The following is a 13,647-nucleotide window of genomic DNA, read 5'->3' as shown; positions in this document are numbered from 1 at the left end:
GCCAAAGAGGTGAGACATTGAACAACATGTAATGCCTGTTCCACATCCATGCTAGAACCATGCTATCTTGATTACTTGTAGCTTTGTAGTAAGTTTTAAAATCCCAGCTGGGATTTTTGATAGGGATTTTGTTAAATTTATGAGGTCAATTTTAGGAGTTCTGATATGGACACCTTAACAGTTTTAAATCTTCAGATTCATGGTCATGGAATGTCTCTATTTTTTAGATCTTTCTTTCAGGATTGTTTTATAGTTTGTAAATGTCTTGGACTCTTGTTAAATTTATTCTGTTTTATCCTTTTTGATGCTATTGCGAGTAGAATTGTTTAATTCAGGAAGTGCTCTGTTTTCTGGCATGTGGGGGCAGGAATATTTGAAGTGGTTCATCATCAAATATTCTGGATTAATGGAGAATGATTATATGTGATGTATCTAGATGTTCAAATGTCAAGGAATCAGAATACAGTAAAGTACCAACAGTGACTAAGACTGACTGTCATCATGGAATCTGGACTGTAATCATGAGGAGCCAGAAGGGACTTCAGAATGTTCTAGAGCTTTGGGATTGGCCTCCTGTGTGCCTCCCACAGCACTCTGCATCCCTCCATTAATGCCTGTATGGCTCTGTGTCCCAATGTGTAGTGTTTTCTCCACACTACACTATGAGTTCATGAACACAAGGATCATGTCTTAATTCTTTTCTGCATCCTCAGTGCTGAATATCATACCAATATATGGTGGATATTCCATATGCCACGACAACCCATAACAGTTATAATCAACAGACTTGAGAGTTCACCTATGTGCTGCTATGGGTTCCAGGCATACCGGTAATTGTGGGGACCAAAGCTGCCATGTTTGTACCTCTTGACCCCACCCCTCCCTGACCCAAGCAATTGGACCAATGCCGAACTGGACCAATCAACTTCCTCTCTTGAGATTTTGAAAGTGGGACACTGATCAGCTGAGTCAGCTATGTTTGCAGAGCTGAACCCTGGTGAGTGGAAGCCATATGCAAGGTTAGGTACATGCAGCAGCCATGAGGGGGCAGAAGGAAGCCAGTCTGCAGAGAGGGACAGAAACCAGGGCCTCAGATCCAGAGAGGGCTGCCTCCAGCCCAGTGGCTATTTTGCAGTTCCATTTATTTCAGAGAACTTTCCAAGGCTGCAAACGGGTTGCCCATCAACCAAACCTGGCCTACAGATGAATTTTATTAGACTCACACATTTAAAATTTTTTAACAATCCAACACACTAAAGTTAAAAAAATTTTTTTTTGATCTAGCATTCCATATTTTGGAGATTTCACATAAGAATCCAGATTCTTGTCTTGAAAATCAGGTGACCTCATGATACAACAATATCAGTTGGAACTGAGTAGCAGCCACTGCCTTTGGACAGGGCTCATGTCCTGTACTCTGCCACAATCTTCCTCTCTTCCTGTTGTTCCTTACACTTCTGTTTCCCACATTTATATTCCCCAGGAAAGTAACTACTGTTCCCAGTCTTATTTTAAAGTTTTACTTAAAGTTGTTCTATTCCTTGCAACTATAACAGCCTTCATGAGAACTCTGTGTCAAGGTTTCTCTCGGCTATCTCCCATCCCACCATCATTGCCTTCCTTCTCTGTACTAACAGAATCTCAATTTTGTGTTCAAGAGTCTCTGGGTATCCCTTGATCCAGTGGGAGGTAGGCCCTTCCTTCCCCAACTAGGGGAGAGCTCATGCTGGGATTGGCATGTGACCCAGGTCTGACTAATGCAAAGCAATAGTAAATCTGTAGGACTTCTCTTTCCAGCCAAAACAACAGACTCTTTAGAAAGAAAACCTGTTGTGACTGCTCCTTCCCCATTCTACCTCTTTTGAAAAAAAACTTGATGCCTGGCACATTGGCAGCCATTTTGCCACCATGAGGTTTCACACTTTGGGTCAATGGCTGACATGCAGAGGAAGGTTGGGAGGGAAAACAAAAAAAAAAAAGTTGGGTCCTTGATGACATTGTTGAGCTGCGGAACCTTCCCTGGAACTGTCTGACTCTGGGCTTGTTGTTAAATGAACAATTAATACTCTAAAGGGTTAAACTACTATTGGTTGGTTTTGCTGTTCCTGACAGCTCAAGGTTATTCTAGTCCTTTGATGTTTATTGTCATAACCAAGGAAGACTTCTGATATCTTTCAAGGCTCTATGTTGCTTACCATTGTTTAAAAATAATACATATCCATATTCAAAGTCCATCTCTAAGATACTCTTTTTTTCTCACTGCCAACACATCTCATGTATGTAGTCCTGAGCATACTTGAAGTAAGGGAAAGAAAGAAACCATGTAATCCTGGCTACATTGAACATTCTTTACCATTTTCTAGTCTTTCCTAACACTGAGACAGATGACATTTCCATTAATGGAAAGGGAAGCATTTGGATGGTTCAAAATTAGACACAAAGGTTTTCAGCTAAAGGTCTTATGTGTTTCAGAGGCTTGCACAATGTTTGGGGCAGCTCTTATTTCATTCAATAATATCGATTTTATAAAAGGGCATGCAATTTAGAAAACCAAGAGTGTTCATCTTTCATTTTCTCGAGAAAACCCACAATTACAACCTTCTTTACTCCAGCCCCTGGAATACATCTATGCCCACCAGGTTCTCCTTCCCCACTATAGTCCCCAGTTACTCCAGGTTATTTGAGGGTGAAGAGAGTCGACTTTCTCATCTGGCAGTGTCTGGTCAGCTGGAAGGCAAAAAAGACAAGCAAAGGTTCTTTGTTACCCAGGAGAGCTCAGCAGACCAGAAATAATTAGAGCTTTAGCCACTCATGGTCCAAAGAAATGTGGGTGACAGAGAGAGGAAGCTCTGCCAAACTGCCCCCTCTGACTGCCCGGGCCCCGGGGGTGCTGCAGACCATATATCCAGGGACATGGGATCATTTGCAGTTGATCTAGAGCCTGGGCCTGAAGAAGCTGACCACTGCGATCTCTACACCATTAGCAGAGAGTGTTGCTTCCAAACAGACTCAAAGTCAGCAGCCAACTGTGCACCTTTTCCCCCTTGTTGGAAAGATTATCATATTAAAGCATACAAAAGCATCAAACTTACCCTGAATGGACAAAGCTGGCAAGACCGTTAAGTTGAACCATCCCTAGGACATTAAGACAAACAGACAAACTTCAACCCTTTCAATGTCCATCACCAACATGTTTTAATAAAGATGAACGTACACATTTGGCTTCCTGGAAATGTTCACTTCAAGCAGACATCTCCAAGCAGAAGGTCAGTCTTCTCTGGCCTTTGATGGGATCTGTAAGCTTCCTCCCTCCTTCCCTAGGTTTCTGCCTCATGATGGGGAAAAGGCTCATAGAAACCAAACCCTGGCAGTGGATGTCGTCTGCTGAGAACAGCATCTGCCCTTCCTCTGGAGGCCAACCCCCAAACCTGGTTGACCTCCTTGCTCTTTCTTTGAAAATGCACACTTCATACATCTAGGATTCCCATTCCTCCTCTGCACAGCATCTCTGCCACGTGGTCCATCACTGGAACCCAAGGAGTTGCCTCTATGGAAAGACCAAGCCAGCCCTTGACTGCAGGGGTGGCAGAGAATACAGGGAGGAAGGGATCCTGGTCCCCTGACCCTGATGGGAGTGGGTGGTTGGGGGAGCCTCTTTCTGCTTCCCTAGCCACATACCACACTCAACTCCCAAATGCTGAAACCTGACTTAACTGTTTTCTTGCCCCAAGAGTCACCAGTCAGCCCGATTGAGGAGGCGGCCAGAAAAGAAGCCCACCAGAGTGGCCTTTTCTACTTCTGAAGGGGAGGCCCCTGCTTCAGCTGTGGGCTTGGTTCTCACTTCCGTTTCACCTCCACCCCCAATTCCTGGAGGTAACAACTCTCTGAGGTTATCATCTGGTGCAAGCCCAGCTGTTCTTGTGGTCACATTTGGATCCCATGGAATCAGAGACAGTGACTCCAAGAAGGGGCCGGGTGGAAGCATGCAAGAGACTCAAGTTCAAATGCATGTCCATCTTCCAGAGTCTCTGCTACTCAAGCCCTGGGGATGCAAACTGAGGGGCCCTTTCCCCAGGAGCATTTCTCAGACCCAAGAAAAAGCTGCTCAGGCCACACCCAGGTCACCTGCTTTCAAAGAAGAAAGCCTGGGGCCGGGGATGCAGGAGAAACCTAAGAACAGATTCAGTGGGTGGCTGGCATGTGTCATCTTACTGGACAGCAGATCTCACAAGGGTCCGTCCGGGCCGGGACTGTATCTACAGAGATCTTTTGGTTGTTGTTCACCAAGGGTGTGACCGGCTGACTCTGGATGGTGTCCGGCTGGCTACTGGTGTCACTGGGCACTCCTGAGGTGGCAGTTTTCCCATGCAGATCCATAGGTTATTAACAGACCTCCACACACACAGAGAACTTCCCAAAGCAAAGGTCTCCCCATCCCTGGGTGGATCTCGATGAATATGAGCAAACAGTCAAGACACAAAACCTTGTTGGTCTGGGTGGTACCCTTGGATGAGTTCTTGATGTGGGCAGTGACGATTGGTGCCCCCGCTGGGCTCCACCAGCTCCTCATGCTCTACAGCCTCAAAGACCAGTGCAGCCCCCCATCGGTCACTACTCCTGAGAGCCCGAGTTCGACCTGGCGACACCTGTGCCGTGCGCCCCTCGGCCAACCATCTCCTGCCCCCACTCCCGGTGGCTGGACTCCTGAAGTCCGCGGCCTTTGGTCTCGATAGGCAAAAAGCAGGAGGCCAGGGCAGCCAGGAGGCAGCAGCCACTGTAAACGGCCAGCGTCAGGTACACGGATGATTCCAGCATCACCTGGGGGAGGGAGACACACGCTGGTGAGAGTGTCCCTAATGACGCACAGGCACCACCGATCATACAGACGATACTGAGAATGCCAGGTCCTCCTGTAAGCCCTCTTTGTCACTGGACTCCCACGGAGTCCTCTTGACAGCTTTATGAGGGACATACTCCAACCCCACTTTACAGAGGGAAAAACTGAGACTCAAAAAGGATTAAGGAACATACCCGAGTTCACACAAAGACCAAGGATGGGGCTGGGATTTGAACCCAGATCCCATCAGACTCAAGAGTCTGGTTTTTTTTTTTGGCCACACCAGGAGACATGTGGGATCTTAGTTCCCTGATGAGGGATCAAACCCATACTCCTTGCATTGGAAGTGCAGAGTCTTAACCACCAGACCACCAGAGAAGTCCTTCAAGAGTCTGTTTATTTCCTCTCAAAACAGTACATCTGCTGGCTTCCTATCTTCATGACCCAGGCAAATCACGCAGCAGGCCTAAACCTCATTTCTTCAGCTGCCAAACGGGCAGAAGGGCAGAGGTCACCTCCCAGTGAGAAGATGCCTCACTTGGCACCATGTAGGCACTGGGCAAGCTGTCAACCAGTGCTAGTTACTAGTGTTTACAATGTTCAAACACAACGGTATCGGGACAGAACAACTTGGCCAAAACACATATTAGGATTCTATTTACACAGAAGATTCAGAAGAGAAAAAATTCACGCAGACAGAATGCATACCAGTGGTTGCCAGGGGCTGGAGGGGCCGGAGCTGGGAAGTACTTGTTTATTGGATACGGAGGTTTATTTGGGGGCAAGGAAAATGCTTTGGAACTAGATCAAGGTAGTGGTTCCCGACATCATGAAAGTACTACAGGCCAGTGAATCATTCACTTTCTTTTTAAAATTTTATTTATTTGGCTGCACCACGTGGCTTGTGGTATCTTAGTTCCCCAACCAGAGATCGAACCTGGGCCCTGGCATTAGAAATGCCGAGTCCTCACCACAGGATTGACAAGGAAGTCCTCGAATTAAAATGGTTAATTTTATGCTACATGACTTTTACCTCAATTTTTAAAAATATTATTAAAAACTGGGGAAAAAATGAATTGGATATTAAAAAAGCAAAAAGACTCCAATAAAATAAGATTCCCCCCAAATAGACAGAAATGCTTCAAGATACAAAGACCTGAAAAACTCCACAAGGACATTGAATCATCCAAATCAGAAACTGGGGACTGGGACATTAGTTTCCCTCTAAGGCGTGGTGGCCTGTTTATTCTAATCCAAACTGTCCTTGGCCAAATCATCAGAAAGACCAGAGTTTGACTCCCAGCTCCTCTACCTCCCAGCTGTGTGACCTTGGACAAGTCCAGTGACTCTTCTGAGCCTCCGTTTTCTCATTTGCATACAATATGGCTGCTTTCGTAGGGCGGATTGCTAACACGAGATCAGGTCATGCACACACACCAAGGGCCATGCAGAGGCTCAGCGTCTGGTAACGGCTTGCCACCATTGGCCTTGGTCACGCCCCCACCTCTGTATTTGGGGGTGACACCTACCTGAGCAATGAACGGGGTGATGAGGGCGCCCACCCTCGCCATGCCGCTGCAGGTGCCCAGGCCCAGCGCTCGGGTCGCCGTGGGGTAGACCTGAAACACAGCCGCCCAAGTGGCTGCCGTGAGAAAATGCAGACCCCTCCCTCCTCTCTGGCTCAGGAATGGTGGAATTCACCCTGTGGGCGGGCCTGAGTTAGGGTCAATCCTGCGAGGGCGGGGTGGCGAGTCTCACCCCAAAGGGGCCAGGAAACTCAACTAAGAAGGCAGGAGGCCAAGCTGGCAGTGGGAACCTAGGAACAGGGGTCCTCTCTGCCCTGCGTGCTGTGCATGCTCAATCACTCAGTCACGTCTGACTCTTTGCGACCCCATGGACTGCAGCCCTCCAGGTTCCTCTGTCCATGGGATTTTCCAGGCAAGAATGCTGGAGTGAGTTGCCATTTCCTCCTCCAGGGGATTTTTCTGACCCAGGCACTGAACTAGGGTCTCCTGCATTGGCAGGCAGATTCTTTACTGCTGAACCATCTGAGAAGCCTCTGCCCTGGGTGGTTATATCTAAATAAATAAATGAGTAAGTATGAAATTCCTATTTTTTTTCTATCATAGAGAATTTCAAGCACAGACTAAAGTAGAATGATGGAATCAATCATCTAGGACCAAGCACAGTGGCCTGTGTTGGGTTTTTTGTTTTTGCTTTTTAAAAATTTTTTGGCCACGCCTCACGGCATGTGGGCTCTTAGTTCCCAGACCAGGGATCAAACCTGTGCCCCTGCACTTGAAGCATGGAGTCTTAACCCCTGGACTGCCAGGAAAGTCCTGCCTGTGTTAGTTTCAATCACATTCATTTCCTTTCCCTCCTAAATTACGATAAGGCAAATCCTAGAGGGGATATAGTTTTATCCACTAGGTATTTCTGTATATGCCACTTTGAAGATTTTTCTTTTTCCTCGAGAAAAAGACTGCAGACATCTCTGATGTCCATATTTGGTCTTCTCCAGTGTGTGATTTTTAATGGCTGCATAGAATTCTGTCATTTGGATCAATCATCCTTCATTTAACCAATTCTTCCTTGGGCCTAGCCAGCTGGAATAGCTTAAGCCAGGAGTCAGCAAACTTTTTCTTAAAGGGACAGAGAGTAAATAATCTGAGCTCTGGGGGCCAGCTGGTCTCCAGCAACTACTCAGCTCTGTTCCTGTAACACAAAAGCAGTTGTGGACAACAGTACAGGAAGGGCTGTGGCTTGTTCTGACAATGCTTTATTAATGAACACTGACACATGAATTCCATATAATTTTCACATGTCAAGAAATATCGTTTTGACCTGGCATTCAACTGTTTAAAAACATAAAAACCACTCTTAACTCTTGGACTAGACAAGAACAGGCAGCAGGTTGGATATGGCCCGTAGTTTGCTGATCCCTGGTATTTGCCATTGTAGATGCTGGGCCTCCCAATCCCTGCAGGGCCAGCAGCCTTCTGATTCCCTTCTGCGAGGCTCCAGTAATCAATCCACAAGCCCTTGTTGAGGGGACACTAGGCCAGACAAGAGTCAAAGCGAAGGAGACCCAGGCCCTGTCCACAGGGAGCCTTAGTAAGAGTCTCCTTGGGGGACAGGCCATGTGGCAGGACTAAAAATACCAAAGCGGGGCACAGACAGTGAGGGTAAAATGAAGTCAGGGGAGGGGGGATATCCTGGAGGGCTTCCTGGAGGAGGCAGGGTTGGAGCTGGGCCTGGAAGGTGGGGTGGAGGTAGCAGGACTTAGGATGATGACTCAGAGTGAAGGCTCCGGAGAGCTGTGCAGACCTGAGCAGGGGGAGGGGGGGGTCCTTCTTAGCACAGCATCTGATACATACTATTCTTTCCCTCCCTTTGCCCCTATCTAAAATAAGGTGAGATAAAATAAAATAAATATAAAACAAGTAACCCATCATCCCTGAGTGTGGGAAAACGGACACACTGTCACATGGAGTGTAAGTTCAGGCAATATTTTAGAGGGTGGTGTGCTTTTTCAGTCTTTCTCAAGGACAAATTTCAGTCAGAGGAGCCCACGCTTCGTGTTTCTGGAAGTAGAGCTTCCCCCTCCATCTGTCCCCTCCCCACCACTGCTCCCAGGCATCCCTTCCCACCCTCCTACCTCAGGTGTGTAAACGTAGGCTGCTTGGAAGCCTCCAGAAATAAATGCTCTTGCAATGAAGAGTAACAGAGTGAGCATATTTCTAGGAAGAGGAAAAAAAAAAAAGCAGATGAGCAAGTATTAACATTTTTTTTTTCTGACAGTTTCTTTCAGTAGTCTTCTCTGCCCAGGTAAAATTTATGCCCTAGGAATTGGCAAAGCCCACCTTACCCAACACACAGTCAGGTAGGCATGCAGACACACACCCCAGTGGTCTCTCTGAAGGCCGGCTTTTATAAGTTTATCATTCTCCAAAGTTCCAGGCTGAGACGGAAACATCGGTGGTGCCCAGGGTGGGGGTGAGGTTGGGGAGAAGTGATAAAAATCATCCAAAGTCCAGGTAGGACCTAGTAGGGACAGGAATTGAGCTAGGAACCAGCTGAACCAGAGAAAGTAAACTTCTCTTCAGTATTTTGAGGACAATCCTGATCCCCAGCCCCCTGTTCCATTGTTCCCACAACGTCTTTGAATATCAGCATTCCCAGATCTAAGCTACATCTCCAGACTGTTCACAGATCTCTCATCTGTAGGTTGGTCTGGGGTCTCTCCAAGGTCAGCACAGGCCAGTTCTACCTTTGGAGGCTTTTGATAGATGGAAAAAAATGGAGCAATGCCGAATATAAAACAGGACCTTGAAATAGTGCCATGGAACAAATGAACCCTTATAACCCATATATGAATTAAACAGCTAAATGCATGCGCTCACTGGGAGATGATGTCAAATGTCTAAATGTGACGGTGACGGAGCAAACTTTGGACCAAAGTGCCCTCCTACCCTCGCCCCCATCAGAGGCCCCAGCTTTAAGCATGGGGCAGTTATGAGGCAGCCAACAGACTCAGTCCTAGTGAGGGGTTGGAGGGATCTTTCAGATGACCCCCAGAGGGTGTAATCCACAGCTCGCAGGTCCAAAGAGCCACTGACCACCGGCTGAGAAATAAGCCAACTGGCCACAGAGAGCTGGTGCCATGACCCACCTTCCGACACAGATAAACAGTAGGAGGCTGCAAAAGGAGAAGACGACGAAACACAGGGCCATGGTCTTCTTGCGGCCCAGGCGGTCAATGATCCAGAGAGTCACAAGGACACCTGCAAGGGAGCAGGGTGCCAGGGAGGCGGCGTCCGACACAGCCCCGCGACCCCCACCTCCCGGTCTGTACTCCCCTCCCCTCAAAAGCGGGCTAGGCCTCACGACCCACTGCTAACGACTAGAATATGGCCGAAGTGATGCAATGTCACTTCTCTTTTTTGAGCTAAAAAATTGTATATGGGGAATTCGCTGGAGGCCTAGTGGTTAAGACTCTTGTGCTTTTGCTGTGGAGGGTGTGGGTTCAAACCCTGGTTGGGGAACTAAGATCCCACAAACCACATGCAATGGGCAAAATTTATTTTATATCAATATTTGATTATGATAAAAAGACTTACAAAAGTGTAAAAACAATCACTTAAAACTGTACTTTCCGTAAATGTCATTAATGTTCCTAGACGTCGACAGTCTGCTGTAAAACGCGTTGAGTTATTCAGAAACAAAAGTGATTCCTCCTGGGAAATCGAATGAGGGGTGGGAGGCGCTAGGGTAGTAGACTATAGTTTCATTATAATCCCTAGTACAGTTGTTTTTTCCATGTGTGTGATTACCGTGATGAAATGCTTTAAAATAATGATATTTTAATAAAGCAAGAATGGCCTACAATTCAGAGTGCGTGTACAGGCACAATAAAAAGCTGCTTAAATTTTTAAAAAAATGCAGTGCGTTATATGTCTCCAGTTCAGTTCCGTTCAGTCGCTCAGTCGTATCCGACTCTCTGCAACCCCATGGATGGCAGCACGCCAGGCTTTCCCGTCCATCAGCAACTCCCAGAGCCTCTACTCAAACTCATCATGTCGGTTATGTGTCTACTACAAAGTATATCTGTGAATCTTGGGCAGGGACTAAGATTATAGCTTTTTAAAATTAACTTTATGCCAGAAGTGACCTCCCTAGTGACAAATGCACATATGTCTATAAGACTGGCGCAAGACTGACAATCCCTGGTCGTCCAGTGCTTAGGATTAAGTGCTTCTACTGCCGTGGGCTCATGTTCAATCTCTGGTTGGGGAACTAAGGTCCCACATCCTGTGGGGTGCAGCCAAAAAAAAAAAAAAGATGACGGAAAAAGATAGATCACCTTTGCTTTCTATGAAGCATACAGTAAAATGTCAGCCCCTTCACCGTTCTTGACAACTTGTAGCTAAGGTTTGAAAACAAATCCCTGGCTTTTTTTAGAAATGGGATTTGCTTCCAGCTGGCATGAGGTTACAGCCACGTTCCCAGGCTGCACTGTCCCAGCCCCACCTGGAGCAGGTCCCTCACCTGGGAACTCAGACAGGGTGGTCCACAGCAGGTCCATGTAGTCCTCCTCACTCAGGTACTCGCAGGCCAGGCTGCACTTTGCCTCTACTGCCTTCTTCCGGCTGGAGACTGGGAGGTGGAGAGAGAAAGAGGAAGAGGCACCCACAGTGTTGAATCGCGTCCTCCCATTCCCCATGTCTCCTTCCGTGGGTTATGATTCGGCTGGGATGCTGGGGAAGGTGCACAGGCTCAGGACTCAGGCCAACTCAGGGCGCCTCCCCCCACCAGCAGTGTCAGAGTTCCATCTCTTTAAGCCCCAGCTTCCTGACAATCCGGGGGCTAATAAACCCTTGGGGGTAAAATGATTGAGAGGCTGGAAGCAGGCTGTGTACATGAATGTGCTTAGAACAGAACTGGGGCTTCCCAGGCGGCACAGTTGTAAAGAATCCACCTGCCAGTGCAGGAGATGTGGGTTCAATCCCTGGGTCGGGAAGATCCCCTGGAGGAGGAAATGGCAACCCCCTCCAGTATTCTTGCCTGAGAAATCCCGTGGGCAGGGGAGCCTGGTGGGCTGCAGTCCATAAGTTAGCACAGTGGGACACAACTGAAGTGACTTAGCACTCACCATGACTAATTTACTCACCTCTTTCAAGTCTTTGTTTAAATCTCACCTGCTCACTGAGGCCATCTTGACCACCCCATTTAAAACTCTGACTTCCCCATGGCCCCTTCCTCTGCCCCACTTCCTGACCTCCCTTACCTTGTGTGATTTTTTGCCCTCATGTCATCTGTCAGGAAATAGAGTGAAAGACTTCGAAATGGCATAGCATCCTGTCCTGTGAATCCTTACAGGTTACCTCACCTTTCACATCCTTAAGCCCTTTCACAACTCCACATGGTAGAATACTAACACTAATGCCAATGATTCTTGTCCACAGAAATGCAAGTTGCGTCTGGCAGTGATGGAATTGATTATCGGCCTCCACACACTGCCAGTTTTTGGCACATTGCTAACCTGGGAAGGGAGGGGCTGCAGAAACAAGGGAGGAGTCATCAAGACAGACTTGTGCAGCTTGGTTTCTCCTCAAGGCATACACATCAGAATATCTTTGAGTTCTGTAGGCACTAAGGTCCCCACCCAGAATGAGGGTGGCAACTCCAGACTGAGCACAAGATTCCTGGGACATCACCCAGTTACCTCAGTTCAGTTCAGTTCAGTCGCTCAGTCGTGTCCAACTCTTTGCAACCCCATGAATCACAGCATGCCACTCCCTGTCCATCACCAACTCCCGGAGTTCACTCAGGCTCACGTCCATCAAGTCAGTGATGCCATCCAGCCATCTCATCCTCTGTCGTCCCCTTGTCCTCCTGCCCCCAATCCCTCCCAGCATCAGAGTCTTTTCCAATGAGTCAACTCTTCATGTGACGTGGCCAAAGTACTGGAGTTTCAGCTTTAGCATCATTCCTTCCAAAGAAATCCCAGGGCTGATCTCCTTCAGAATGGACTGGTTGGATCTCCTTGCAGTCCAAGGGACTCTCAAGAGTCTTCTCTAACACCACAGTTCAAAAGCATCAATTCTTCGGTGCTCAGCTTTCTTCACAGTCCAACTCTCACATCCATACATGACCACTGGAAAAACCATAGCCTTGACTAGACGGACCTTTGTTGGCAAAGTAATGTCTCTGCTTTTGAATATGCTATCTAGGTTGGTCATAACTTTCCTTCCAAGGAGTAAGCATCTTTTAATTTCATGGCTGCAGTCATGAAATTAAATCATCTGCAGTGATTTTGGAGCCCAAAAGAATAAAGTCTGACACTGTTTGCCCATCTATCCCATGAAGTGATGGGACCAGATGCCATGATCTTTGTTTTCTAAATGTTGAGCTTTAAGCCAACTTTTTCACTCTCCACTTTCACTTTCATCAAAAGGCTTTTTATTTCCTCTTCACTTTCTGCCATAAGGGTGGTGTTATCTGCATATCTGAGGTTATTGATATTTCTCCTGGCAATCTTGATTCCAGCTTGTGCTTCTTCCAGCCCAACGTTTCTCATGATGTACTCTGCATAGAAGTTTAATAAGCAGGGTGACAATATACAGCCTTGACGTACTCCTTTTCCTATCTGGAACCAGTCTGTTGTTTCATGTCCAGTTCTAACTGTTGTTTCCTGACCTGCATATAGATTTCTCAAGAGGCAGATCAGGTGGTCTGGTATTCCCATCTCTTTCAGAATTTTCCACAGTTTATTGTGATCCACACAGTCAAAGGCTTTGGCATAGTCAATAAAGCAGAAATAGATGTTTTTCTGGAATTCTCTTGCTTTTTCGATGATCCAGCAGATGTTGGCAATTTGATCGCTGGTTCCTCTGCCTTTTCTAAAACCAGCTTGAACATCTGGAAGTTCACGGTTCACATATTGCTGAAGCCTGGCTTGGAGAATTTTGAGCATTACTTTACTAGCGTGTGAGATGAATGCAATTGTGAGGTCGTTTGAGCATTCTTTGGCATTGCCTTTCTTTGGGATTGGAATGAAAACTGACCACTGGCCAGTCCTGTGGCCACTGCTGAGTTTTCCAAATTTGCTGGCATATTGAGTGCAGCACTTTCACAGCATCATCTTTCAGGATTTGAAATAGCTCAACTGGAATTCCATCACCTCCACTAGCTTTGTTCGTAGTGATGTTTTCTAAGGCCCACTTGACTTCACATTCCAGGATGTCTGGCTCTAGGTGAGTGATCACACCATCGTGATTATCTGGGTTGTGAAGATCTTTTTTGTACAG

At 47.0% G+C, this 13,647-nt stretch overlaps 1 protein-coding gene across 1 annotated transcript in view; it reads right to left on the bottom strand.

Moving 5' to 3' along the window:
- Window positions 1-4,611: 4,611 nt before the first annotated feature.
- The window catches only part of SVOP (SV2 related protein), a 71,833-nt gene continuing 62,797 nt past the window's right edge, over window positions 4,612-13,647 (bottom strand). Inside the window, exons 12-16 of the mRNA XM_055549958.1 lie at window positions 10,886-10,993; window positions 9,510-9,621; window positions 8,496-8,577; window positions 6,367-6,456; window positions 4,612-4,818 (exon numbers count right to left, since the gene is read on the bottom strand). Of these exons, the coding sequence (XP_055405933.1) occupies window positions 4,612-4,818; window positions 6,367-6,456; window positions 8,496-8,577; window positions 9,510-9,621; window positions 10,886-10,993 (599 nt within the window). The remainder of the gene's footprint in view (window positions 4,819-6,366; window positions 6,457-8,495; window positions 8,578-9,509; window positions 9,622-10,885; window positions 10,994-13,647) is intronic.

Source organism: Bubalus kerabau, chromosome 16, assembly GCF_029407905.1.
Source record: "Bubalus kerabau isolate K-KA32 ecotype Philippines breed swamp buffalo chromosome 16, PCC_UOA_SB_1v2, whole genome shotgun sequence".
NCBI lineage: Eukaryota > Metazoa > Chordata > Mammalia > Artiodactyla > Bovidae > Bubalus > Bubalus kerabau.
The sequence above is the reverse complement of the archived record's forward strand: the minus strand, read 5'-3'. Positions and strand labels throughout refer to the sequence as shown.